The following is a 27994-nucleotide window of genomic DNA, read 5'->3' on the forward strand; positions in this document are numbered from 1 at the left end:
AGCACCCTTCCAGACGGCTCAGACTCAACCATAGGCCAACCCCCCCGCCCCCCAGCATATTTATACTATACTGACGCATACCTCCCAACTTTTTGAGATGGGAACGAGGGACACCTATCAGCAAAAGTATGCAGGCATAGGACACACCCCTCACCACGCCCCCTTTTAAGGAGAATTTTACAAAAAGACGTTGGTTAAACCCACAAGTGCTTTTTTTTCTCACCACTACTATTCTTTTATATTGGCTTTTGGAAATTACAAATGCAGCAATTTAGAAATGGATGAATGGTTTAGCACTGCAAAACACTTTTTGATCGATAAAACTTGTATTTTATATACATCTATATAGATCAGACCAAATGAAGGACAAATGAGGAGGAATGAGGGACATTTCTCCAAATCAGGGACAGTTGGAAGCTATGCTGATGCATTCCTTTACGCTCTCTTATGCTTCTATGAAGGAAACATGTACTTGTTATTATTTTATAATATTTCAATAAAAACGTATTCAGTTTAGTCCTCATGTGCTAATTAGTCGTTCTTCCGGTTACATCGTGTAACAAATGAAAACTCCTCCAGGTAGTCAGTCAGACTATTGAGACTCAGCCCAAGATGGCGCAGCGACTTCCGTCAAATGAATAGCAGATCCTTACGTGTACGTAGAGCCCAGCCGGAAGTGACGTTGTACGGAGGTCCTCTCGGCTCAGACAGACAGCTCAGCGTTAGCCCGGCTTCCGGTGTATGAATCGGGGCTGCACTGGTACCCAGTGACAGGAAGAGCTGTGTCGGTCCGGTTATCTCAGCACCATGAACACCGTTCTGTCCCGGGCCAATTCGCTCTTCGCCTTCTCCCTCAGTGTGATGGCCGCACTCACTTTCGGCTGCTTCATCACTACCGCATTCAAAGACCGAGTGGTGCCTGTGAACATCCATGTGTCCCGGGTCACGCTGTGAGTACCGGTCGGTGTATGAGAGGGGGGGGGGGGGGCTGTGAGGTGCAATCATTGTATGTATGTGGACGTCCCTCAGCTGTGCTCTAGGCAGTGTTTTACAGCTCCAGCATCCTCCTCATATGTCTCTATATCACCATACAGCCAGGAGACCCTGCCTCCATCCCAGCCCCCCCTGTCATATATCCTCCATGTCCATATGTCACCCTACAGGGCAATTCCAAATTTTTGCAAAAAAATAATAAATGCACCCATAATGCAGAAATGTGCAATTATTATTTTTTGCATTGGAGCCTGCAGAGTATTGCAGCTGCCATCAGTGGATCATGGTGAGGTTCTCTTGTTACTGCAGAGTATTCCTCCCGCCCCTGATCTCTACAGGGGTACAGACCAGTGGGGGTGGCAAACAAGAGATATATTAGGGGTGCAACAGATCAAAAAACTCACGAATCGGATCGTTCCTCGGATCAGAGTTACGCATCGGATCATTTTTCAGATCAGCAAATAATAATTGAATTTGCAAAAACCTGTGAAATTCCACCACCATATAGTCCCCACTGTAATATCCACATCATCTCCCCCAATGTAATGTTGGCTGAGCATGGCTGGGTATGGCAGAGTATTGGCAGGTTACTGCAGAGTATGGAGGGATGGCTGTGACTGCAATTGTCACAGAGCAGCGCTATGGGCACTACAGATGCAGCCCACAGCGCTGCTGCAATCCGATTTCTCCCCTCCACTGTACAGATCTGTACAGAGAGGGGAGAGAGGAACCGGCTTCTTGAAATGATGCCGGTTTGTAACCGGCGTCATGATGCCGGTTTGTTTACAGGTGATCGCTCCGTCATTTGATGGAGCAATCAAATTGTAAACGCCGACGAGTGCACCAAGATGGCCGCGCTCCGGAACTAGGCCGAAGCCGCGGCCTTTCCTAAGGCTGAGACCACGGAGCGCGCCGATCCGAGCGGGGTGACCCGTTTTGATCACAGATCGGTGACGATCCGTTGCACCCCTAATATATATATATATATATGTGTGTGTATATGTATGTGTTTGGGGGTTCCAGGTAATTTTGTAGCCAAAAATACAGATTTCCCCCTTGTTCAGTATACTCTGAAAAGGAAAATGGAACTTCAGTTTTTAAGTACTGGTGACCCCCTGACATGTAATTTTTTTTTTTTAGAAAGGGGGGGGGAGCGGGTACCCAGTTTTGACAAGCTCCCACTTCCTCTCCTGGCGCCACGGCGCAGAGCGGACGTTCACCTTTCCCCTCTCCCTCCCTGCAATCTTCTGAGACATGTCACATGTCCCAGTAGATTGCCCGGCTTGCGCATTCACAGTGTGGGCATAGTTGTGAAGCCACACCCGGGCGCCCGCAGTAAGATGCTTCTTCTCTACCAGTCATGGACAAAGTTGTGAAAAACTTTGCAGGTTTTTTTCTTTTGACGGTTCATTGAGCAGAGAACTCTGTACACGTGTTACATGAATGAACCAGGAAATTCTGCTTAGAGATGGATAGGGGGGTGGAATCGAGATCACAATTTTTTTTCAACGATTAAATGTGCAGCTCTGCTATTAGTCTCTGGCTCTAATCATGTGCTTCTAAAAGTAAAAAACCCTATTGGAATCCATGCGTCCAGTGCCCAGTATGTAGATTAGGGGGCTGGATGCATGGATTAGGGGGGCAGCACCCCTGAGTCCTGCATTATGGGCTGTCACTGGTACAGACCTTCAGCTGTGGTGTTGGAGGAAGTATGAATAGATTAGGCCTCTTTCACGGAGACTTACACACATACAATTGCTGTCTTTTTTTGCCATGCATGGGGAAGCCCCCATGTCAGTTGGAACGCAGTGGTCACAGCCTCTGCCCCAGTTTAACAACCGTATAGCCCCTGAATGCAGACAGTGTGCGGTCAGGGCTATGCATGCACACACACTAGGCTGTCAGATTGGGAGCAGCGGCTGTAACCATGCAGCAGCTTTGTCCTAATTCAAATAAATGGGACAGCAGTGCGGTCAAATAGATTTCTTAAATGGGAAGTACGCCTGTGTGATGAAGGCCTTTAGGCCCCATGCACACTTGACTTCATAAAATGCCAGTAGCGTAAGCTGTAGCTATAGAATGTTTTGCAGTAGCGTTTTTAACAGTTTATTTTCGCAAAACTATACTACCACGAAAAACTTATGGCTCAAACAGCTAACAAAACTCCATTCTAAACCCACTAGTTCTGGGAGTTTTTTTTTCCAGCTAGAAAACCCCTCTGGCAAAAAAAAAAAAAAAAAACGCTGATAACAGCCTATGTGTACACGGACACATAGGATAACATGCTGGGGAGTTTACGGACTGCAGGAAAAAACAGCAGCTGTAAAAACATCCAGTGGACATGAGGCCTAACAGATAAATTAGCCTTTCTACAAAAAAATAAGAGTCTGTAAAGCATTGCACCAGCGATCAACAGGTTTCTGATGCCATGCAGGTCTCCTACGCCAGTCAGTGTATTGGCTTACCCATACATCCCGTACTGGTGAGCTGATACTCACTGACAGGAAGGCTCTGAATTACCACAGTGCTCCACAGCGCCATGGTATTTGATTGAGAACTACAAGCCGACAGCCGCTAAGGATGTCTGGGCTTGTAGTTCATTGTCACACAGAGCTGTGTGTATGAATGGCGCGGACATGTGGGCGGAGGCACGGCAGCACTGTTTTCAAACAATGACAGCTGGTTTGGGGAACTTTTTCACGTACTGCTGCCAGACGGAGGGGTGGGGCGGCTGCAGCAGCACTGGGCACATGTTCCACCCTAAAAGCAGGTGGAAACATGTTCCCAAAGGTGAACTTATCCTTTAGAGAGGAGCTACAGTCTGATGAGCTAAATTATAATATCTACATGGTTGTAAATGACATAATCCACATTGGATATTGCTGCACATTTCCATCCTCAGAGCTATGGTAGCTATGGGCAGCTGAAACCAGCCTGCATTCTTTTCCAGGTTTTCATGCAGCTGGCTACCCAGCATGCACCTCCTGGTCTTGCGCCTGCACAGTAGTGACACTGCAATGCACACTTTGAGAAGCCTTAGATCAGGGATCCTCAAACTACGGCCCTCCAGTTGTTGTGAAACTACACATCCCATGAGGCATTGTAAAACTGACATTAACAGACATGACTAGGCATGATGGGAATTTAAGTTCCTGAACAACTGGAGGGCCATAGTTTAAAGACCCATGCCTTAGATTCCCAAAGACTCCTGAGATTGACATAGATATCCCAGGAGTCAGCCGGGCCGCCTGATGACATAGTCGCCTAGGTGGCCACGACCGGAAGTTCAGGGGCAACATAAAAAAAAAAAAAAAAAAGGTACTTTCTGACAATATTACAAAGTAATTACTATCCAACCTTAGCAGCACTATGGGTGGGCCTTACAATAAGACTAAGTTAAAAAAAAAAAAAGAGTGAAACTCCGCTTTAAGCTGGCCATACAGAGATCGGAATTCATCCGGTACCAGACAAATTTCAGTCCATGTATGAGCAGGCTGATTGGGTACAACCAGCCTGTTGGAGTTTTGGCATGCGATTACTGCTGGTGGCTAAAGCTGCTGGCAGTAATCACCATGCTCTGCCATGGTGGAAGGAAGGAAAAACGATTCATCTATGGGCAATTATCTGCCATTGCACTTGTCCTCCATTAAGAGCTACATTCCTATGCTGCAGTAGAAGGTGGGACTTGTAATACTTTCATTCTCTGATTCCTGTGAATGAATGATGTAGCTTTGTGGGTGGAGCCATGCACAGCCATATCAATTTCAAATCTGACAGGAAGAGGAACCCCTGTAGGTGGGGGCTGTGTATTCTTATCTTGGTTCATGCTACACTCTAAATATGGATATAACATGAAACCCAGTAGAATTATCTGTTCAGACATGTAGATATACATGCTGATTACATAGGAAATGTATGCTTCAGTGGTCATGGAAAGTGCTGCCAGCATTCATGTGAGTGTCACTAATGCAGAACCCACTTAGGTAGTTAGATAATACCATTTTAATTATATCTAAAGCCAAAGCAAAGGTTTAGCTACCTTTTCTACCACTGGGAGATGGACAAGCAGAACTCTGAACCTTTGTATTGCACAGAGCCTGCCAGTCCAACAATGTGAAACTCCAGCCAAAGACTGCTATATAAATTCTTAAAGGATATGTTCAACTTTGGGGAAATAAATAAATGCACATATTTTTGCAAAAAAAAAGTAAATTTATTTATTTTTTTCCTGCAGGAGCCAGCAAAGCGTTGCACCCACGATTAGTGGATTATTAATGCAATGAAAGGCTCATGCAGACACTTATTCTAGCTTTCTTGCCCGTACCACTGTACGGTCTTTCTGATAGAAATCTGAAGAAAGTGTCTGTGAACCAAGAGGGCCCTCATCAGTCCTTTCATAGTTCATTGAGAACTACAAGCTGTCTGCTGCAGTGGAAAACAGGACTTGTATTTTCTTCATTTTCTTCATTTACAGATTGGTGGGAATAAATGATGTGGCTGTGAGGTCAGAGCCCACAGGGGTGCACAGGGCGGTGCTGGAGCATGTTATATGTTAGACTCTAAATACAAGTGTAACCTGCTCCAAAAGTGGTTTTAGCCTTCATGGCACAAAAAGTGTAATTTGTTCATTAGAACACCAGATACCACAGTAAGCCCCAAACTTCCAGTGTTTCGGCTCTTAGGCTGGGTTCACACTGCTGCGATACGGGAATGCTGCGAATCTACTGCGGGTTCCCGCATCGCATGCCTCCCGGCGGCAGTTCACACTGCCCTATGTGAACTGCTGGGAGTGTCAGTGAAAAGTTAATGACGCCTCCAAATCAGTTCTCATATCGCAGTGTGATCTGCAAACTTGGACAGGAATCGTATTGCATGGTGTGAACACCCATGCGATCCGATTCTGCCCCGGACCAAAAAAAGGGTCCTGTACGAGTTTGGGCCGAATGCGATGCAAATTCAGCCATACTATCTGTATGGCTGAAATTGCATCGCACAGAGATCGCATGTGATTTGCAGTGCGTTGCGAATCACATCCAATCCCGTACACTGCAGCAGTGTGAACCCAGCCTTATGGAGTGAAGTGATCTTATTGATTGTTCTCCCTTTCCTCTCCCCTTGTACAGTCACCCATGACAGGAAAGGGAAGGTAAACAGGATTGATTCACTATATGAGAGCTGCAGCGCTGGAAGTTTGAGGATGGCTGTAGTATCAGGTGCGCTATTAAATTATACAGTAAACAAAGGTGATGTGAATATTCTACAGCCCATGGCAAGAGGGAACTTGCTTGTGCTCTAAAGCAGAACTTAATCCAAAAGTTCTCACCTGTTGATCCTGCCATTAACACACTAAGTCTCTTAAAGTAATATTAGTCATGTGTATTTCTTTAAAAAAAATATATATAATTCCTCTATGCAGTGGTTTTGCACAGAGCAGCCCAGATCCTCTTCACGGGTCCCTTGCCGGCACTCCTTCCTCCTGCCCAGTGCACCTGTAGCAAGCAGCCTGCTATGGGGTGGGGGGGGGGGGCACCCGAGCTGAGATGCTGCTCTTTGTGTCCATTCAGACATGGAGCCATGGCTCGGCCCCGCCCTGTCTCTCCTCATTGGCTTACTGACTTTAAATTACAGCAGTGGGAGCCATTGGCTAAGACAAAGCAGCGGGAGCCAATCAGGAGGGAGTGTCCAGGACAGCAGAGTCTCATGCAACATCGCTGAATCTCTATGGGGGTTTGGGTAAGTAGGGGGGGGGGGCTGCTGCACGCTGAACGTTTTTTTTTTTTTTTTTTTTATCTTAAAGTGATTGTAAGGGTTCTTGGTTGTGTGTGTGTGTGTGTGTGTGTGTGTGTTAAAAAAAAAACAAACAAACATATACTTACCAATGTGCAGCTCATTTTGCACAGAGTGGCCCTGAACCTCATCTTCTGGGGTCTCCTGGCGGCTCTTGCGGCTCCTTCCTACATCAGATAACCCCCTAGGAGAAGCGCTCTCCCGAGGGGGTTACTCCTGAGTCCAGCATTTGCGTCCATAGACACAAATTCCGGACTTGGCCCCGCCCCCTGTGTCATTGGTTTTGATTGACAGCAGTGGGAGCCAATGGCTGAACTGCTATCAATCTACCCAATCCGTACACAAGACGCCGGCTGGAGCTGGTGTGCTTGTTCCCGTTGTGCAAATTTCAGGGCTCAGGTAAGTATGAGGGAGCTCTGTTGCATTTAAAAATGGTTTTCACCTTAATGCATAGATGCATTAAGGTGAAAAATGGCAAGGGTTTACAACCCCTTTAAATATTCATCATATACGCTATAAACCCACATATTGGTATTTTTGTAGATGATGTTGTTGTGCCCTAATTCAGGTTTAGTTCTAATGTTTGACAAGTCATCCACTTTTCACTAATAAAGTTTAGTAAGCTGCAATATACCAATCAGATGTGGTGTCTGCATCTGTTTTTCTATTTTTCTTCTTTTTTTTTTTTTTCTTTTTTACTCTGTCTGGACAGTAACACACCTCCTGTATTAGAATGCTTACATGAACCTTTGGACAGTAGCATTGTGAGTCTGGGGGGAGGGGAGTGTTGGATGTACCAGTGAATTTAAATACAGCAACAAATTGAAGCTCGACTACATGTAATACTTTATAATCAGTCACATCAGTTTTTTTTTTTTTTCTCCCCCATTTGGGATGAAGGTTTTACATAAATAAAAGCTGCCTGCTAGTGTTGGATGATCTGCCTCATCCCTGCATTTGCAGAGCTTTTCTGTTGAAAAACAGACTTAAAGAGGAAGTAAACCCTGATGAGTTTACTTCCTCTTTCATTCCCTGCAAAGCATAATGGACTACTATGCATTGCATAGTAGTCCATTATGTGTCACTTACCTGACACAGGAGCCAGCAATGTCATCGCTGACCCCTGTAGTCTGGCGCATCCATCTTCTCAGTGGGGTCTCGCAGCTCCGCCTCTGTCATTCGCACGGGAGCCGACACGCGCGGCATCTCTATCGTTGAAGATGCCACGCTCAGTCCGCCTGCTCGCCGCTGTCTACGGCGCATGCGCCGTAGACAGCGGTACCTGTCTTTGGGCAAATATCTCCTAAACCGTATAGGTTTAGGAGATATTTCTTGGACCTACAGGTAAGCCTTAATCTAGGCTTACCTGTAGGTCAAAGTGTGTTGTAAGGGTTTAATGGCTGGATTACCAGATGAAAATAGAAGAAAGAAAACTAATGCAGCCACCCCATCTAAGAACTGGTAAGCTGCAATAAAATAAATGTTTGCTTTTGGGTATACTACTTTAAACAGGAGTTTAAAAATGCTTATAAAGAAAATCTCTAAACTTATTTTCAAGCAGTGTTGTGAAGATTGCTGTTGCTTAAGGCCCCTTTCACACCTTTCGGACCATTCAGGTCCACCTGTCAGTTTTGACGGCGGACCTGAACAGGTGCTCCATGCTGGTCTATTGAGGGACGGATGTCAGCGGTGACATGTCAGATCCACCAAAAGCAGGATCTCGGGTGAGATCTGATGAAAACTGACATGCTGTCAGTTTTCATCCAATCTCTCCATAGAATCCAGCGGGGCTCGAGAAGCCCCTCCCTGCTCAGTGAGTAGAGAGGGACCTGTCATCCGCCGGCTCAGCGGAGATCAATGGAGAGATCTCCCGCTGAGCCGGTGGACAGAGGTGGACTCTGTACAAGTGGATCCGCCTCGTCTGAATGAGGCCTAATACAAAGTAATGATAGATGTAAACATGAGAAAAATCCTACAAAATGAGTTTTTCATAAAGTAGAGTGCTAGTCTTTCATGACCTTCCAATCAGATCTAAAGAAAATCATATAATACAATCATGAAAAATATCATATTCATGTATATAGTGCTGTGACATTAGAGTGCTTTTGTTAGTCCCAAAAAGTCACCTTCACAGCATACTGGGAATGATGACATGACCGGGTGGGCAAAGCCCAGCAAGGCAGCATTTTGTCTCTCATTTATGACAGCTAACGGGGTAGTCTCCCCCATTTTTAATATAAGGGCACGTACCTGTCCAGGCAACCAACAATGTCCACGCCCAAGCCGTTTCTTGAACTTAGGTAAGGGAAACTGGCTGTGATGCCTTCAGGTTCACAGCTGGTTTCCTCCTGCACATGCGCCAGCTGCTCTACTCTTTGTGAATGGTCTTGCAGTTTTCTGTGACCTGTGATTTGTCCCACAAGGCTGTGGGGGGGGGGGGGGGTGTATGGAGGAGGGAACCACGCAAATTTCTGTGGCAACCTGACAGGAAGTGGGAGAGGGTGCCTGTCACAACCAGGTACCTGCTTTCCCCAAAAAGGTGCAAACAAGCCGAACTCGCCCTTTTGGGTAAAGTTCCACTTTAACTTTAAACACCCAGTGGATGTTCTGTAAAAGAAAAACAAATCTTTAAGGTGATTCCTTCACCCCACTTAGAAGACACACTCATCAGAAGTGTGGGCCAATCTGTAAACCTCCACTACTCTTACACACAGCTCCTACCGGTACAGACCCTGTGGAAGGATGTTGATCTTCTACAGGCTCTAAATCAGGGGTCTCAAACTGGCGGCCCTCCAGCTGTTGCAAAACTACAAGTCCCATCATGCCTCTGCCTGTGAGAGTCATGCTTGCAACTGTCAGCTTTGCAATGCCTCATGGGACTTGTAGTTTTGCAACAGCTGGAGGGCCGCCAGTTTGAGACCCCTGCTCTAAATAGTGTGATACCAGTAAAGAAATCTTAAGGCCTCATGTACACGGGACGTTTTTACAGCTGCTCCTAGGGGAGTTGTGCTTTTATTTATTTTTTCTTTACAGCCTAAAATACCTCTCTGTGTTCTGTGTGTCCATGTAGACATAGGCTTTTAGGAGCTGTAACTGGTGTAGGCATTTTCAAGCTGCAAAAACCCCCAGGGCCAGTGTGTTCTGGAGCAGCAGCATTACAGATCTAAAAACACCTGATGCTGCTGAACATGTGTTAGCGCTGTATATAGTGTTAAGCCGCATCAAGCTGTTGTAATTAGATTTGGGAGTGTAAAATAGAAGAGGGCAGAGAAACGCTAACGTGGCTAAATGCGCATTAACGCCAATGCAAAACGTTTCTAAAAGCGTGTTTTTACAGCCACTTTTTCCTGGCGTCGGTACTGACTTTGCAGCTTGTGTTTAAAATGCACACACTCGGCACAAGGGACAGCACTTGCTTTCCATGTGGTGTGTCCCTTGTGCTGCTGGAATAGCAAAATCTTTCTCCACCGATGTTCTCCGACACAGTCATTTGAATAAATAGAGGTGGAGGGATCTTTTCAATCATCCAACTATCCTTCCATTTATGTATCAAATTTCATTCATAGACGCTTCAGTACGGCTTCTATAAAAAGAGGAGCTTGGCGGAAAGAGTGGGCATATTTGGGCTCTTTTTATGAGTGCATGTCACAGCTCCCTCAGTTCTATTAACTCCTCCAAGTTTATGGTGGCTGTGGTAGGAGGGGCATCGTAAGTGGTAGATTGGGGCTTTTAAAGCGGAGGTCCACCCTAAAGGGGACCTTCCTCTCATTGGAATCCCCCCCCCCCCCCCTCCGGCGCCACAATTGGCACCTTTCAGGGGGGTGCAGGTACCTGTACAGTACAGGTATCTGCATCCACTTCCGGCGTAGATTCTGAAGAAGGTACGCCCCTTTCCGCAGAATCTACGCCCCTTTCAGAAAGTCCCCCGCTGCCTGTTGGGAAACACACGGATCCCAGAGACAGCGGGGACCATCCTTATTGCGCAGTGCGACTCGCGCATGCGCAGTAGGGAACTGGAAAATTAAGCTGAAAGGCTCTACTTCCTGATTCCCATACCCAAGATGGCGGCGGCAGCACCCGAGAGACGATCGAGAGATCGGCTTCGGGTGCTGATGTCGCGGGCGCGCTGGGCGGGTAAGTGTCACTATTTTAAAAGTCAGCAGCTGCAGTATTTGTAGCTGCTGGCTTTAAAAAAAAAAAAAAAAACGGCGGAACTCCTGGCGGACTCCCGCTTTAAGCATTCTTAAACCCAAAACCAAAAAATTTATTATTGCAGCAAACCATTGTAGTGACTGCATCAGTTTTTCTTTTGCCCCCCCACATATTTTGTATTTTTTACTATAATAAATATCCCTATTTTATTTTTTAGCACATTTTTGTGACTGCTATCCCGATTCTGTGAGCCGACACATAGCTACGACAGTTCGCGGGATTGTATTGACCTGCTGCAGTAAAAATGGCGGCTGGTTGGCAAGCAGTTAATATATCATGTTCAGTAATTTGGTTAGGAAAGGTAAAGGATGCTGAATGTTTCTAGAAGTTTTGAATTTAATATTTTGATATTGATTAAAACCTTATTCAGCCATCTGTAATGTTTTATGATCTTTTCTTTTTAGAGAGAATGTGGAAGACTTCACCGGCCCAAGAGAAAGGAGTGACCTCGGATTCATCATATTTGATATAAATGCAGATATCCTTTTATGAAGCACGCAAAATGCTATTATATGTGTTATTGTATGGTTTCCCCCACATTCTCTGTCTGAATGCTGATAAACTTAATCCCTTTGATAACAAGTTCTGCAGACAAAAAAAATCCCAAGGTTATGTTTACTTTTGTTATCATTGCCAAAAATACAGCACATTATTGCAGCAGAATTGACTTTACTCGGAATATATATGCTGCTCTGCCAAAACACAATTTTTTACTCATGTTATATTAGAACATTGCTTTTTAAATAGTTTAAGAAGACAAGAATTCTATAATGAAAGGAGACGGATATAAAATATGTCCTAAAGGTTCTGAAACGTGTGTTTTCCTGCAGTTTGACTATCTAGAGGAGTCTTATCACAGCATATGTGATAAGTCACAGTCTTGTGGATTATATTCCCTAGACTACAGAATTGTGCTTTTTCTCCTCCCAGTTAAGATGGCCTGCTTTGACAGAGGGTTTTGGGTGTTAAGAATGTGTACACACACACACACACACACACACACACACACACACACACACACCCCTTGATAAAATGAATCTATCTACAATTAATGCTACATTTGTGTGATGGTCTGTGGGAAGAGTGCTCCATACACTTGTGGTTATTGGGAAGAATTACCCTCTTACAGATGGCTACTACTGGTGTTAGTGGGAATTTACAAATGACCTAGCACAAAAAGTCAATTGACTTGTGAACAAATATAGTCCATCATATGATGACATTTAGCAACCTAATAGCTAAAATAGAGGTATAAAAACTTAGTGAACTGATGACTGGCTGGCCCACCCCAGACATGGCCCTGGGGAGAACTAGGACCAAGCAAAGATGGTGGATTATACAGCAATGTTCTAGTAAACAGAAGAATAATGGGAGGGAAAGGGATGGTTCCGGGGGTTGAACCAGCCACGGCCCAAGAGCACAATCAAAAGGAGCTGAGGAATGTGTGTGTTGAGGACAGTGATATGGGAGGGCTGATGACTGTTTTGTGCGTGTTTGGTGGGGGTGGAGGAGACTTTGGGGAAGGTGGGGGGTGCTGAGGACATTAAATTGGGGGCAGAGGACAGTACTGTCAGGGGGGGCCGATGTCAAAGTGTGGGAACACTACTGTTAAAGGGGTGGAGGGGCTGATGTAAAAGGGAAGCTGAGGACACGCATCAAGAGGGGATCTTGATGTGAAGGGAGAGGAGACTATAATATGCAGTGGGGGACTGACTACACTGATTTAAGAATGGTTTCAGAGCTATGCATGTGCATTCGGTGCGCACGTCGTGGGTAGGTCAGCCCATTTTAATGGGCTGCACTACACACAAGAAACAGAAGTCCTTGACCTTTTTTCCAAAATAGCCTCAAAACCACTTCAATGTGGAAGAGCGATTTTCGGTTTATAAATTTTACTGTAAAGGGGTCATCCTTACATTTTGTTTTTCTTAATTACCTTACATTTGCAGCCAATATTTGACTGGAATGTCAAGCAGCTGTTTATATATCTCTCTGCAGAATATGCCACTAAAAGTAATGTAAGTATGATTGTATTTTTTTCTGATTCTAGGCTGTCTTATAAATGTTGCATAAATCGGCTTAAAGAAACAAGGGAGATTTACTAAAACTGGCACATCTGTGCATAGTAATCAGTTGGCTTCTAGCTGTAGCTGGTTCAATGAAGCTTTAAAATAAAACCTAGAAGCTTATTAGTTACTCTACGCAGCTGCAGCACATTCTGTGTGCATCAGTTTTAGTAATTCTCCCCCAATGTCACTTTGCCCATTTATGGTTAAATGAGGGTTGCTGCATATTACTCATCCCCCTGGCATATATACTTGCCAAGCCACAATCTTTTGCTGCCTTCCTGCACTATCTGAGCCCTAGCTAATAGAGTGGGGCTTTCAGGTATGGGGGAGCATTTGACCACCTCTGTGACAGTGGTTTTACCAGTTGGCAGGCATGTTGCACTGTATGGTAGGCTTGCCTCTTAGTTTTTCCTCTGCCAGAAATAACAAATCTGTGCTTGCTGCTACACCTCTCCTGTTCTTCTTACAGATTAGCCACTGGTCTTTGGGAGGTACAGTGATGCAATTTCCTACATATGCAAGTAGAAGGTACACTATCCTGGCATCCAACACCATTGTCGGCACACTTAGAGCGTGTACACTGCAAGTCTTTTACCCAAAAAAAAACTTTTCTGGCATTTTTCCCCCCTGCCTCAGTACCGCTTGAGCTAACATTTTTCCAGCATTCCCCTGTGTTTATTAGTCAATATGAAGATATCTGTCAAGAAACCTGTGTTTGTTCTTGTCATGTTACAAACTCCAGTAATTTCCCATAGAAAAAACAAAATTATTTCAGAAAAGTTAGCATGGCAACAAATCCATGTAGTTTTACTGCCCCAGTTATAGCTGTCATCTTGGACTGAGAGCTAAAGTAGCAATAGAGCATTCTTGCCAACATTATGAGAAACTTCCCTCTGGGTTTGTCCTGTCGAAATCCCCCTCAAATGTCCTTCTGTGCTGCCTCTTGTTGCACCGCAGCCACTAGTGCCAATAATCATGTTTCTCCTGCTGCCTGTCTCTTACTTCATCTATTGGATCCCATCTCCACATATTCCATATAGAATTGCACCATCCTGAAGTCAAGCTTCACTCTGCGGCATCAAAGATAGCAGTTCAAAAACCATACAGATGTTTTAATCTTCTATACCCTAATGCTACATTGATACTTGAGCAGAGCGTTTTCCGACATTTTTTTATTTTCAGACATTTTTGAGCTCTTTTTATTTTTTTTTAACCAAATTTGCAAATATAGGTGCTTATTATGTTGTTTTTGCAGTGGCCAACAAAAACGTGTAAGGAGTAGAGTGATGCTAGAAAAGGGGAGGGGAGCTGCTTTTTGAGCTGAAAACCACTGGAAAAAAACGCATATTTCTCATTGTTCAGTAGTTTTCCATTGAAGTCAAAGGGACAAAAAAAACGCTCACATTTGCCTGAAAAGTAGCTCATGTACTTTTTTAAGAGATAGGCGTTTTACTACAGGGGACAAAGCGCTCAAATGTGAACAGGGCCATTGAAATGAATGGGATTTTGCTTGTTGAGCAGTTTTCAGCTTGATGCTCAAACGCTCAAGTGTGAACAGGGTTCAAATCTGAGCAAACATTTGTGTTGGTTTCTTATTTCAGCATAAAGCTCATTTATGAAGTGTACTACCTCCTGATGCTGAAATCATCTAAATCATCAAGGATACACTCCATGCCAATCTATCCACTTCCAACTTTTCTAATGAAAGGTTTACATGAAGTTGTTCTGAGAGGACTTTGTACCCTATGTTCCTTTACTAAGATTCTCTAGCAGCTCTTATTGGCAAAGATTTTGGCTCAACAGTCAGTGAAACCCCTTCCATTAACTCCATGTTACTACGTTTATAGGGCAGGCCACTGCACACAGGGGAACCAGAACAGGATGGGAGGGAAACTCTTCTCAGCAAAGATATAAACATTAAGAGGTCCCTGCTGTATCCAATGTTTAAAAAAAAAAAAAACTGGTGTGGTTCTGTTTTAAAGAGTCAGATTTTGGTTTGGTATTTACTATTCTTTAGTCCCAATAAAATTGTGGACAAAACAGCTGTTTAACCTTTTTAAGCAGCAGTTGGGACCTCATTTTGTAATGTGCACATATCAGAAATTATAGCTTGGGTGTTGGGTCTTTATATTTAAATCTAATATTAAAGGATAAGTTCACCTTTGGAAAAATGTTACATGTTCCACCAGTTTTTAAGGTGGAACATGTAACATGTTCCGGCTCTTGTAGCAGCTTGGCCATTGGAGCCCTTTGTGTGACAGCAGTACAGGGAGAAGTTCCCTGTACCAGCTGTTACTTTTTGAAAAGGGCACGGGCGAGTGTGGCACCGCCCACGCAGCCGTGTCATTCATTCAAAGTTCTGTGAATGGTGTGCTGTCTGGTAGTTTGTCTGAAAGTTCTTGCATCATTCATTCAGAGTTCTATGAATGAGAAACTGTAATTACTGACAACTTTTGCGGCTGTGGGTTTGTCATTCTCAATGAACTACCATGGTGCAGTTTAGCACTGTGGTAGGTTGTCTTTTCCTGTCAGTGTGTATTTGCCTGCCCATACGAGGTATGAGTACAGAGGTACACTGACAAGTTTGCAGGAGACCTGCATTGCATCAGCAGATTGCAGGTGCAATGCTTTCCAGGCTCCTAGTAAAAAAAAAAGTGCAGTTTTTTATTTTTATTTATTTTTTCTCGCACTTATCTATTTTTTTTTTTTTTTTTTAAAAGGTGAACTTTTACTTTAAGATATTGACTGTACTTTTACACCGTTTTTACTTCAATGTACATGATTCTTTGTATGATCTGTCACAAAATTTGCCAAATATTAATGCTGGATGTTTTGCTGATTTCATTTTAGGCTTTAAACCAGGTTGTGCTATGGGACAAAATCATCCTCCGGGGTGATAACCCAAAATTGTCTTTAAAGGAGATGAAATCAAAGTATTTTTTCTTCGATGATGGAAACGGTCTGAAGTAAGCATCTGGAAAAAATATATTGTTTTTATTAAGATGTGCTCTCCTCAAGAAGCGAATGCAAGAGATAAAATTTATAAGGTGAAACCTGACAGAATAAGCTGATTTCTGTTTACTCTTTGGCGCCAGAAAGTTTAGTGATTGATTTGTGGTGACAGAAGGAAGGGTTCTGTACAGGATCAGGATGTCAGAAATACTTTAAAGTGGCGCTGTTTAATTATATAACATGATATTCCTTGCACTACACATTCCTGAAAGCATGGCATTACTTGTCGAAATCTGAAACGATTGATCAGGAATATAGGTATTAAATTACCTATAGGCTCCTCCCATCAGAGTAGTAGTAATAGAGGGCATGTAAAAGTATGACCTTAGGAGTCTTAACTTACATAAAAGGCAATTTTTTTTTTTGTATAGGGCATTGAATGGTATAAATTGCAGAAACAAAAAAACCCACCAGGATCTTTATACTCCATGCTTGTGGGGGCCGTATTGGTTTCTTTTTTTGTTTAGCTTCTTTATTTTCACTTGTTCTGGCCAGCAAGTCTGTTATATATATATATTTTTTTTTTTATAACTTCCTTTTAACAATACAAGCTGTCCAGGAAAAGTGGCAGCTGGTGTTGAGATAAACCATTAAATGGGTCGCTTACAATAGTCCACTTTTATTAATGTGGAACTTTTATCCCCAAAGGAATAAAACTGTTGCTGTAAGTGCTTAACCACTTCCCGCCCAGCCTATAGCAGAATGGCGGCCTGATGTTTTTGGGGTGATCAAGTGATAGAAGGTGGCAGGCAAAATGGCTAGCAGTTGTGGGTATGGAATATTGGTTTCAATACACATGGGCAACTAGCTGTCCTGTCATTGTCAAGCCAGTTCATACAGAATGGCTGGCTATTACTTGATATCTGAATGCAAATTGTGTTGTCTAAGCATCCTTCCGGCTCACAAGTTGTAACTGCATTTTGTAATCACATTGCTGAGACGCTAAGGGCCTGTGTTGATTTTTGTTCAAAGTGATTGTAAACTCTTACCTTGTAAAACAACACATTCAATTTAAAATAGAAATAAAATGCAAAGCATTTGTGCATAGGTGTACAATAACATTATATACACCACCTTCCCCCCCCCCCCTCTTTTTTTTTTTTTTTGACTAAATCACATTCCTTCCTCAGCTGTGTAAGAGGTAGGGGAGGAGAAGCAGCAGTACACTGAACTTCCCAGTGAAAGGTTGTGTGGAGAGTGTCGGGACAAGTTTCATAATTGGAGGAGGGCAGGCCAAGTTCCCAGCATAGCTAGAAAACTGACCACAATGTGTTCTTGTGCCTAGTGTAGTCGGTTTTTAATAGAAAAGCAGAGGGACTGGCATGAATACCAGGGATTTCACACAAAGGAAGCAATACAAAGAGAACAGGATACTTTCTCTCATATTCACCGACCGACACCGCTCCTCTCTGTAACAAAATGGGTTGTTGGTCCTATCACTAGGAGATACTAGGCAAAGTTGTAATACACTTCAGAACTCTTAGTTCCGCCCAGGGGGGCGGTCCCTCAGGCTCCAATCACCACACTCTACCCTAGCAGCCTCAGTTTTATTTTGCCTAGTGAAGGGGATAGACCTAGGAACCCTGCGGGCCCATAGGTCAGTTTTTTTTTTTTTTTTTTTTAATTATTTTTTTTAATGCAGAAGCTTTGCTTTTTGCACAAGATGAATGACATGTGATCTTCTATCAACAGCCGGCTGGGTGACAGGCTGGTTCACTTATCCTTGTAGTCTCCCCAGTCCGGCCATCGAGCGTGTGCAGGTCATAGCTACGGTTCGGCAGGCCACGACATACCTCAGCTCCAGAGATGGTTGTGAGCTTTTGTGCTCCGGGGCATACATATGACCGGGCTACTGATGTCTGCATCACAGTATGCCGGGCCAGTAGCCTTCCCTGTACTGATCAGGAGTTGGTCTACAATGGAATGTCTCCCAGCTCTTCAGGACTGGAAAGTATGGCTCTCCCTGTCTCGACAGGGTTGAACAGCTGGGCATTCCCTGGGAGGTCGATTCGGGGGCCCCCTCACCCCCTCTCTTCTCTCCCCTCCTCCCCTCCCCTCACAGGGGGGCGGGGCTGTGCATGGGTACTGAGCATTGTGTGTGTGCCCCTGGGCTCTCACCTGGGTTCTGGCTGGCCGGTGGTGCCTTGATCCTGAGTGCCTAACTCCCGGGAGGTGCCTGTGAGGTTTGCCTGTGTGTAGGAGCAGCGCTGTGTCTCTGCCACATGTTTGTCTCTCATGGCGCTGGCTGGTGGCCATTTTCAGTGTGGGCAAAGGACAGCATGCTTCTGGGCTTCAAGCGGCCATTTTCCCAGTGATTCCCTATTCAGGACACTGGCAGCCATTTTCTTGAAGCCGGACCACGCTTTTGTGCTCTAGCAGCAGCTTCATGTACCCTCAGCTTCCTGTTTTGTCATTACTGAGCCTTGGACAGCCTTCCATGTAGTCTGAGCACGTTTTTCAGATAAGTCCCCTTCAGGTGGCAGACAGGGTAGGGTCAGTATGGCTTCAGAAACTGGTGTTTCTTACCCCGAAATCCAGGCAGTTGCAACCGGGTCACCTGCGGATGGCGCAGTCCCCATGGACACCCTGACGGCGGTCTTTAATTCGTTCGTTGCCAAGATGGAGACGGTGCATGGGAAGAAATGGCCGGTGACCCCTGCTCTGTATTGTCAGATGACGCTGACCAGGACTGTTCAGACAGTGAGGATGAGTCCGGGCGTGACAGCGCTTGTTGAAGCACTTATACCTTTTGGGTCCCACAAGCCAGCACGTTCACCTAAGGCAGGGGTAGGGAACCTTGGCTCTCCAGCTGTTTTGAAACTACAAGTCCCAGGAAACATTGCAAGACCCTAACAATCACAGGCATGACTCCTAGAGGCAGAGACATGATGGGATTTGTAGTTTCAAAACAGCTGGAGAGCCGAGGTTCCCTACCCCTGACCTAAGGTATTCCTGACTGACTTATTTTGACAAGTTAATTTACAAGGAATGGGGTCGCCTGCAACAGACCTTTTCGGTTCCCAAATACATGGCGGTGCGTTATCCCTTTTGAGGAAAGCCTTCTCAAGAAATGGTCCGCTCCTCCAGTCGTGGACCCCCCAGTATCCAGGTTAAGTAAAGTAACCACGATCCCAGTTGAGGGGACTCTTGCATTCAAGGATCCCATGGACAGGAAGGCCGAGGCGGTGGCTCGTTCCTTGTTCACAGTTGTGGGGTCAGCTGTGCGACCTGTACTGGCATCCACACTTGTGTCAAAAACACTGCGTGGGCAAAACTCTTGCACCGCGAATTGGGAGAGCAACAGGCTTCCCCTGTCTGCGTGGAACTAGCAGACGAACTAGTGCAAGGCCTTAAGTACGTCTATGACGCTGCCCTGGATACTCTTCCTCTGTTATCCAGGGCTTCAGTGTCAGCTGTGGTGCTGAGCTGCCTAATTTGGCTAAAATGCTGGTCTGCTGACCAGGCATCCAAAAAAGCCCTGACGGATCTTCCTTTCCTTGGCGGCCAGCTCTTTGGAGCCTCGTTAGATGACATTAATAAAATTGCCACAGGTAGTAAGTGTACACTACTCCCACAGGCCAGGAAAGCTAAGGAGCCACGCCGTAGGCAAGGGCCCTCTTTTTCCGCTCACAAACAGCCTTTTCGTCCAACAGGAGCTTTCGAATAAACGCCCCCAGCCTGACAGGACACCCACAGACGGTCAAAAACGTCCCTGGAACTGCAAGCCTAATAAGCCTGCGAACAAAAGTGCTACCGCATGAAGGTGTGCCCCCACCCATGTCTCGGGTGGGGGGGCGCCTTCGGGAGTTTGCAGCCCGGTGGTCCTCCCGGTTATCCGACCAATGGGTCTGCAATCTGATTTCCACAGGCTACAAGATAGTTTCTCTCTTGGCCACCAGATTCTTCCCCTCCAGCATACCCGTATCCCCGGTTCGCCGGGAGGCCTTGTTGGGGGCGGTAAGGGATTTGCTGAATCGCGGGGTGATTGTACCGGTTCCAGACTCGGAACGCTTCCAGGGATTCTACTCAAATCTGTTTAGGGTTCCCAAGAAGGAAGGGGTACGTCCAATCTTGGACTTAAAAGCCCTCAATCACTTTGTAAAAGTGCAGAGGTTCAGAATGGAATCAGTTTGCTCAGTAGTCGCTGCGCTCCATCAAAGGGACTCCCTGGCGTCCTTAGACATCCAGGATGCGTACCTGCACATACCCATATGCCTTTGGCATCAAAAGTTTCTGTGTTTTGCAGTCGGGGAAGCCCATTACCAATTTGTGGCTCTTCCCTTTCTTCTGGCATCAGCCCCCCGAGTCTTTAACAAGGTACTGGCTCCAGTTTCGGCGTTGCTGCGACAACGTGGGATCGCGATCGTGGGATACCTAGACAATATCCTCCTGAGAGCATCTTCCACCTCAGAATTAGAGGAGGATGTGGCAATCGCCATATAGACCCTGCAAGAATTTAGGTGGCTGTTGAACCTAAAGAAGTCGATGCTTGTGCCGACCCAGCATCTGGAGTACCTAGGTTTGCTGTTGGACTCCAGGGAAGCAAGAGTTTTTCTCCCTTCAAATTGCAGACTCTCAGATCCGCGATCAATCTACTGATGAACCGCAAGTGATCGTCGCTCCGGTTTTGCATGCAAGTACTGGGACTCATGGTAGCCTCCTTCGAGGCAGTACATTACGCCCCGTTCCACACCAGAGTTCTGCAGAAGGAGATCTTGTCAAAATGGGACAAATCTCCGTTGTCCCTAGATCGACAGATCCAGGTGAGCCAATCAGTCAGGGACTCACTGATCTGGTGGTTGAGGTCCCCGGTGATTCAGTCCGGAAAATTGTTCCTTCCTCTGAAATGAACGGTGATCACAACGGACGCCACTCTATCTGGCTGGGGTGGGGTGATGGGGGTTCAGTCGGCTCAGGGCCTCTGGTCGACGGAAAAATCTGAGTTGCCGATCAATCTGCTCGAATTGAGAGCGATCAGGCTGTGTCTCCACGCATGGTCGATGAGACTTCAAGGGCGTCCGATCAGGATACAGTCAGACAACACCACGGCTGTGGCATACATACAGTGCCTTGCGAAAGTATTCGGCCCCCTTGAACTTTTCAACCTTTTGCCACATTTTAGGGTTCAAACATAAAGATATAAAATTTTAATTTTTTTGTGAAGAATCGCCAACAAGTGGGACACAATTGTGAAGTGGAACGAAATCTATTGGATATTTTAAACTTTTTTAGCAAATAAAAAACTGAAAAGTGGTGCGTACAAAATTATTCGGCCCCTTTACTTTCAGTGCAGCAAACTCACTCCAGAAATTCAGCCAGGATCTCTGAATGATCCAATGTTGTCCTAAATGACTGATGGTGATAAATAGAATCCACCTGTGTGTAATCAAGTCTCTGTATAAATGCACCTGCTCTCTGATAGTCTCAGGGTTCTGTTGAAAGCGCAGAGAGCATCATGAAGACCAAGGAACACACCAGGCAGGTCCGTAATACTGTTGTGGAGAAGTTTAAAGCCAGATTTGGATACAAAAATATTTCCCAAGCTTTAAACATCCCAAGGAGCACTGTGCAAGCGATCATTTTGAAATGGAAGGAGTATCAGACCACTGCAAATCTACCAAGACCTGGCTGTCCCTCTAAACTTTCAGCTCAGACAAGGAGAAGACTGATCAGAGATGCAGCCAAGAGGCCCATGATCACTCTGGATGAACTGCAGAGAACTACAGCTGAGGTGGGAGAGTCTGTCCATAGGACAACAATCGGTCGTACATTGCACAAATCTGGCCTTTATGGAAGAGTGGCAAGAAGAAAGCCCTTTCTCAAAGATATATCCATAAAAAGTCTCGTCTAAAGTTTGCCACAAGCCACCTGGGAGACGCACCAAACATGTGGAAGAAGGTGCTCTGGTCAGTTGAAACCAAAATCGAACTTTTTGCCCACAATGCAAAACGATATGTTTGGCGTAAAAGCAACACAGCTCATCACCCTCAACACACCATCCCCACTGTCAAACATGGTGGTGGCAGCATCATGGTTTGGGCCTGCTTTTTTTTCAGCAGGGACAGGGAAGATGGTTAAAATTGAGGGGAAGATGGATGCAGCCAAATACAGGACCATTCTGGATGAAAACCTGTTGGAGTCTGCAAAAGACCTGAAACTGGGACGGAGATTTATCTTCCAACAAGACAATGATCCCAAACATACAGCAAAATCTACAAAGGAATGGTTCACAAATAAACGTATCCAGGTGTTAGAATGGCCAAGTCAAAGTCCAGACCTGAATCCAATCAAGAATCTGTGGAAAGAGCTGAAAACTACTGTTCACAAACTCTCTCCATCCAACCTCACTGAGCTCGAGCTGTTTTGCAAGGAAGAATGGGCAAGAATTTCAGTCTCTCGATGTGCAAAACTGATAGAGACATACCCCAAGCGACTTGCAGCTGTAATCGCAGCAAAAGGTGGCTCTACAAAGTATTAACGCAAGGGGGCCCAATAATTTTACACGCCCCACTTTTCATTTTTTTTATTAGTTAAAAAAGTTTCAAAAATCCAATAGATTTCGTTCCACTTCACAATTGTGTCCCACTTGTTGGTGATTCTTCACAAAAAATTCAAATTTTATATCTTTATGTTTGAAGCCTGAAATGTGGCAAAAGGTTGAAAAGTTCAAGGGGGCCGAATACTTTCGCAAGGCACTGTAAATCACCAAGGGGGGAACAAGAAGCTCAGCCGCTGCATGGGAGATCGCTCACTTACTTCGGTGGGCAGAGCGTCACGTACCGGCCCTGTCAGCCATTTACATCCCGGGAGTGGAGAACTGGCAGGCGGACTATCTGAGTCGACAGATGCTGGACCCAGGAGAATGGGCATTGCATCTGGAGACATTAAGGCTGCTCTGCCTGAAGAGGGGCACACCAGATGTGGATCTACTGGCCTCCCGTCTCAATCGGAAGGTGCCAAGATTCGTGTCCAGGACGAGAGATTCGTGGGCAGACGCGTCAGATGCGCTGGTGGCTCCGTGGGATCAGTACCAGCTGATCTACGCCTTTCCTCCACTGAAACTGTTGCCACGTCTGCTTCGCAGAGTGGAAGCTGAGGGGATCCCGGTAATACTGGTTGCCCCAGATTGGCCTCAGCATCCTCTGTACGCTGACCGATTGCCGTTGCGAGAGGACCTCCTGTCTCAAGGTCCAATTCTACATCCTGCTTTACCAGCGCTGGCTTTAATTGGCATGGCTATTGAGAGCCAGGTGTTGAGGAACCGGGGTCTGTCGGACTCGGTGATTCCAACTATGTTGAGGGCACGGAAATCTTCTTGGAAGATATACCGTCGTACCTGGAAGGCCTACATCTGTGTGTTAGGAGAAAGGATGGCATCCGCGCTTCTTTTCCATATCCAGGATCCTGCTGTTTCTCCAGCAAGGAGTTGACCAGAGATTGGCATTAAGCACCATCAAAGGGCAAATCTCAGCCTTAGCTGTCCTTTTTCAACGACCCCCTAGCATCGCACTCCTTAGTGAGTACCTTCGTTCAGGGGGTACGACAGGTAGTCCCTCCGGTGAGTTCACCGTTGCCCCCATGTGATTTGAACCTGGTGTTGTAGACGCTTCAAAAGCAGCCCTTTGAAAATATCAGGGAGATTTCCCTGTTGACCCTTTCCCAGAAAGTGGTCTTTCTAGTGGCCATCACATCGGCCAGGAGGGTTTTGGAACTGGCGGCCTTATCCTGCAAGTCGCCCTATCTGGTTATCCACAGGGATAAGGTGGTGTTGTGTCCGCAACCGTCTTTTCTACCGAAAGTGGTCTTGGCTTTTCATATCAATGAGTACATTGTATTACCATCTCTGTGTCCTAAGCTGAAGCACCCTAAGGAGGTGGCCCTTCATGCTCTGGATGTGGTTAGGGCTCTGAAGGTGTATTTGTCTGTCACGGCTCCCTTTCGGAAGACAGACTCGCTGTTTGTATCGGTGGCTGGTCCAAAGAAAGGCATGGCAGTCTTGTCAGCCACCATTTTCAGGTGGATCAGACAGATTGTAGTACAAGCCTACTCCTTGAAGGGGCAGGTGCCCCCCTTTCCGGTCACTGCCCACTCCACAAGGGCTATCGGAACGTCTTGGGCCTTCCGACACCAAGCATCTGTCGCTCAGGTGTATAAAGCGGCGACCTGGTCGTCTGTCCATACGTTTAACAAGTTCTACAAGGTAGACGTCAGTGCATCGGCTGATGTCAGTTTTGGCCGCAAAGTTTTGCAGGTGGCCGTGTAGTTGCAATTGACTATGCAATCCATGTTTTTTCCTGGTTTTTCGATAAAAACGCAGTACTTTTACTGTTTTGTTAATGCACTGTTTGCATTACTTCCGCAGTTCGCTGCCGTCTTGGCGATCACTCCTATTGAGGGTACCTTGTTGTGCGTGGTGGTTTTTTCACGCACTGCTGTTCTTTTTGTGTGGGTATAGTTTCCCTAGTTCCCACTTGCCATGGTGGATGAAGTTATTTTTATGCTGGTTTCTTTTATTTTTTTTTTATTTTTTTCCTACCCCTCGTTTGGCACTGCTTGGGGACGTCCCATTTAGTTAGAGAGGAGCTGTGTCGGTCGGTGAATATAAGAGAAACCGTAAAATCCAATTCTCTGTAATTCACCGACCGGCACAGCACCCGCCCCTCCTTTTTCTTTTTACGTTATACTGCTTGTTGACGTACTGAGGCTGCTAGGGCAGAGTGTGGGGATTGTAGCCTGAGCGACTGTAAGACTTGTAGGCAGGTTTGAGAAATGCTTTATCTATGCTGCCTATAGACCTCAAATTACTGTCACCCAATTTATCTTGGCATAGGCCAGATTGCACTACATTCTTGTCGGTCAGAGACCCCCCAACCATGTAAACTGGCTGCTTTTGCAGAAGCTTTGATTAACAACTTCCCCAAATTCTGACACGTCTCGCATACATGAAATATATATTTTCTTCTTTTTTTTTTTTGCTAGAAATATATATAATTTTTTATTGCTCATACGTTTACATACCCTGACAAAGTGATAGCAAAATTTTTCTTTCACGCATGATTATTGTTTGGCTGAAGCCTTTTATTATCAATCAACTGTTTTGCTTTTTTTTTTTTTTTAATCACAATAGAAACTACCCCGATGACCCTGATTAAAAGTTTACATACCCTGGTGATTTTGGCCTGATAAAAGGGGTATGAATGGATATTAAAGGTACCCATCCTCACCTGTGATCTGTTTGCTTGTAATTAGTGTGTGTGTGTGTGTGTGTGTGTGTGTGTGTGTGTGTGTGTGTGTGTGTGTGTATAAAAGGTCAGTGAGTTTCTGGACTAGGAAAATTATTTGGGATGCAAAGAAAAGCCCACAAATAACTCCAGTTGAAATACAGGACTCTCTGAAAACATGTGGTGTGGCTGTTTTTAAGATGCACAATAAGGGGTATTACTTGAAGAAAGATGGCCTGCATGGTCGAGTCGCCAAAAGAAAACCATTACTAAACGAATGCCACAAAGTATCAAGCCTCAAACCTTCTGGCATAGTCATTTTGGAGTGATGAGACCAAAATTGAGCTTTTGGGCCACAACCATAAGCGCTACATTTGGAGAGGAGTCAACAAGGCCTTTGATGAAAGGTACACCATTCCTACTGTGAAACACAGAGGTTGATTGCTGATTGTTTTGGGGATGTGTGAAGTACAAAGGCACAGGAAATTTGGTCAAAATTGATGGCAAGGTGAATGCAGTATGTTATCAAATATTGGAGGAACATTTGCATTAATCAGCCAGGAAGCTGCGCATGGGACGTACTTGGAAATTCCAACATGACAGTGATCCAAAACACAAGGCCAAGGCGACCTGCCATTGGATACAGCAGAATAAAGTGAAGGTTCTGGAGTTGGCCGTCTGTCTCCTGACCTCAATATCATTGAGCCACTCTGGGGAGATCTCAAACGTGCAGTTCATGCAAGACAGCCCAAGAATTTACAGGAATTTGAGGCTTTTTGCCAAGAGGAATGGGCAGCTTTACCATCTGAGAAGATAAAGAGCCTCATCCACAAATACCATAACAGACTTCAAGCTGTCATTGATGAACTGGGGTATGTAAACTGTTGATCAGGGTCACTTGGGTAGTTTCTGTTGTGATTTATGATTTAAAGAGTAAACATAGTTCATTGATAGATGGCTTCAGCCAAACACTAACCATGAGTGAAAAAAGTTTTTGCACTATCATTCATATTCTCTGAAAAAATGGCCATAAATTCTGCCAGGGTATGTAAACTTATGAGCACAACTGTGTGTGTGTGTGTGTATATGTGTGTGTGTGTATATATATATATATATATATATATATATATATATATATATATATACACTCTCTCACACACCCTAATTTTGGGAGGGCAGTTTCCTCCTACACTTTGCACAGTCCCCCTGCACTCCCCTGGGACAGCACTGCCAGCATACTCTAGGATTAAGAAAAAATCACTGCCAACCCCGTCTACACTGTTCCTCCTGTGTCCCTCTCATTGTAAATTGAAGCCTCTAAATAAGCTTCGTCCTCTCATGGACCCAGTCACGTGACTGCTTTCCTCTGATGTTTCGTAGGAAGTGACGTGACCAAAAGGACAGAGCTAATGAGGTATTTAGAGAGTTCGATTTACAATGACAGTGACACTGGAAGAGCAGTGTAGGAGAAGGGGCTGGCAGTGTGGTGTGTGTTTTTTTTTTTTTATTTTTTTTTTATTTTATTTTTTTTATTATAGCAGGGGCTCTATAGAATAAAATGGTGGGTGTTGTAAGTTTTTATGTCACATGGTATTTTTTTGCACACAAACACAATATAATACCCAATTTCTTTGGTAAAATATAAAAGATGATGTTGCATCATTTCAACTTCAGCGCCGATGGTCTCTGTTCTGGACTGGAGGTTTGCCTCTGCGGCAGGGGATTGTTTATAGCCAGGGCTGGAGGGGGAGAAACAAACAGCCATTGTCTGCCCTGCAACCGACTGGGAGAGAGGAGTAGGGGACGGGAGAGCAGATGTAAACGTGTGTGGAGGCAGCTCTGAATTGCAGCGCCTGGGGCTGTGCTGCCTGTCGCACAGCTGTGCAGAACTGGGGTAAACGTGTGAACTGGGGTGGTGCTAGCATAAGACCACCTTGACCGAAGCCCCGGCAGCTTTACCCCCCCCCTCTCCTGGTGCCGTAAGGTTGTCTTATGCTGACGCCGGGCCTGCTTGAACTGGTACATATTATTATTTTTTATAGCAATTGCAACTGTGGTTTCTCTTGGTAGTAATCTCTTTCGTTTGTGTTTTCTTCTAGGGGAAATCGGAATATAACACTGACCCTGTCCTGGAATGTTGTCCCAAATGCCGGCATTCTTCCTTTGGTCACTGGTTCAGGCCATATTTCTGTTCCATTCCCTGATACCTATAAAACCACAATGAGCTATTAAGTTATTGAAATGTTTTCCTAACTTGATTTTTTTATATATTTGGTCCTGTACATCTTGAAAATAGCCTGCCTAATTTTCCTACCAAAATAAAGAGACATGTTTTATTTACAAAAAAGAAAAAACTGCACTTGGCAATAACACGTTTTATTCTGAAATGTAATGGCCATGTGGGTAACAGCATCATTGTAAATACTGGTAAGAAGCCACAATTTTTTTATTTTATTTTTTATTTTGAGCAATTCATGTATATTTAGTCTCCCTGGTTATTTGGGGGAAAAACAAGTTGTACCCATCTGTTACGAGCAATGCAATCATTTTTCGTTCATAATGGCTGGGCCAGCTGAGTAAATGTGATGAATGTATTGTTTTTTTTATTAGGATAATCTTTCTGGAAATACGTTATGCTGTCATCTATTGACCAATGTGAGCAGTCCAAACACTGTTTTCAAATAAAACTATCCAACATGG

At 45.0% G+C, this 27994-nt stretch overlaps 1 protein-coding gene across 1 annotated transcript; it reads left to right on the forward strand.

Moving 5' to 3' along the window:
• The first annotated feature begins 682 nt into the window (after nt 1–682).
• On the forward strand, nt 683–27994 carry SPCS3 (signal peptidase complex subunit 3). Its single transcript, XM_077477248.1, has 5 exons — nt 683–950; nt 11397–11470; nt 12934–13010; nt 15912–16027; nt 27394–27994. Exons 1-5 carry the CDS (start codon nt 808–810, stop codon nt 27524–27526), a joined length of 543 nt encoding a protein of 180 aa, XP_077333374.1. The 5' UTR covers nt 683–807; the 3' UTR covers nt 27527–27994.

The sequence above is a fragment of the Lithobates pipiens genome, unplaced genomic scaffold, assembly GCF_037356315.1.
Source record: "Lithobates pipiens isolate NorthernLeopardFrog02 unplaced genomic scaffold, aLitPip1_a1.2 Scaffold_13, whole genome shotgun sequence".
In the NCBI taxonomy this organism is placed as follows: Eukaryota; Metazoa; Chordata; class Amphibia; order Anura; family Ranidae; genus Lithobates; species Lithobates pipiens.

What these genes read in the sequence shown, in the direction of transcription:
- SPCS3 (XM_077477248.1), top strand. Translation starts at nt 808, where the DNA reads ATGAACACCGTTCTGTCCCGGGCCAATTCGCTCTTCGCCTTCTCCCTC. An exon ending in CATATTTGATATAAATGCAG is followed by an intron (nt 11,471 to 12,933) that starts ATATCCTTTTAT and finishes TAATTACCTTAC; the next exon opens with ATTTGCAGCCAATATTTGAC. An exon ending in AATATGCCACTAAAAGTAAT is followed by an intron (nt 13,011 to 15,911) that starts GTAAGTATGATT and finishes ATTTCATTTTAG; the next exon opens with GCTTTAAACCAGGTTGTGCT.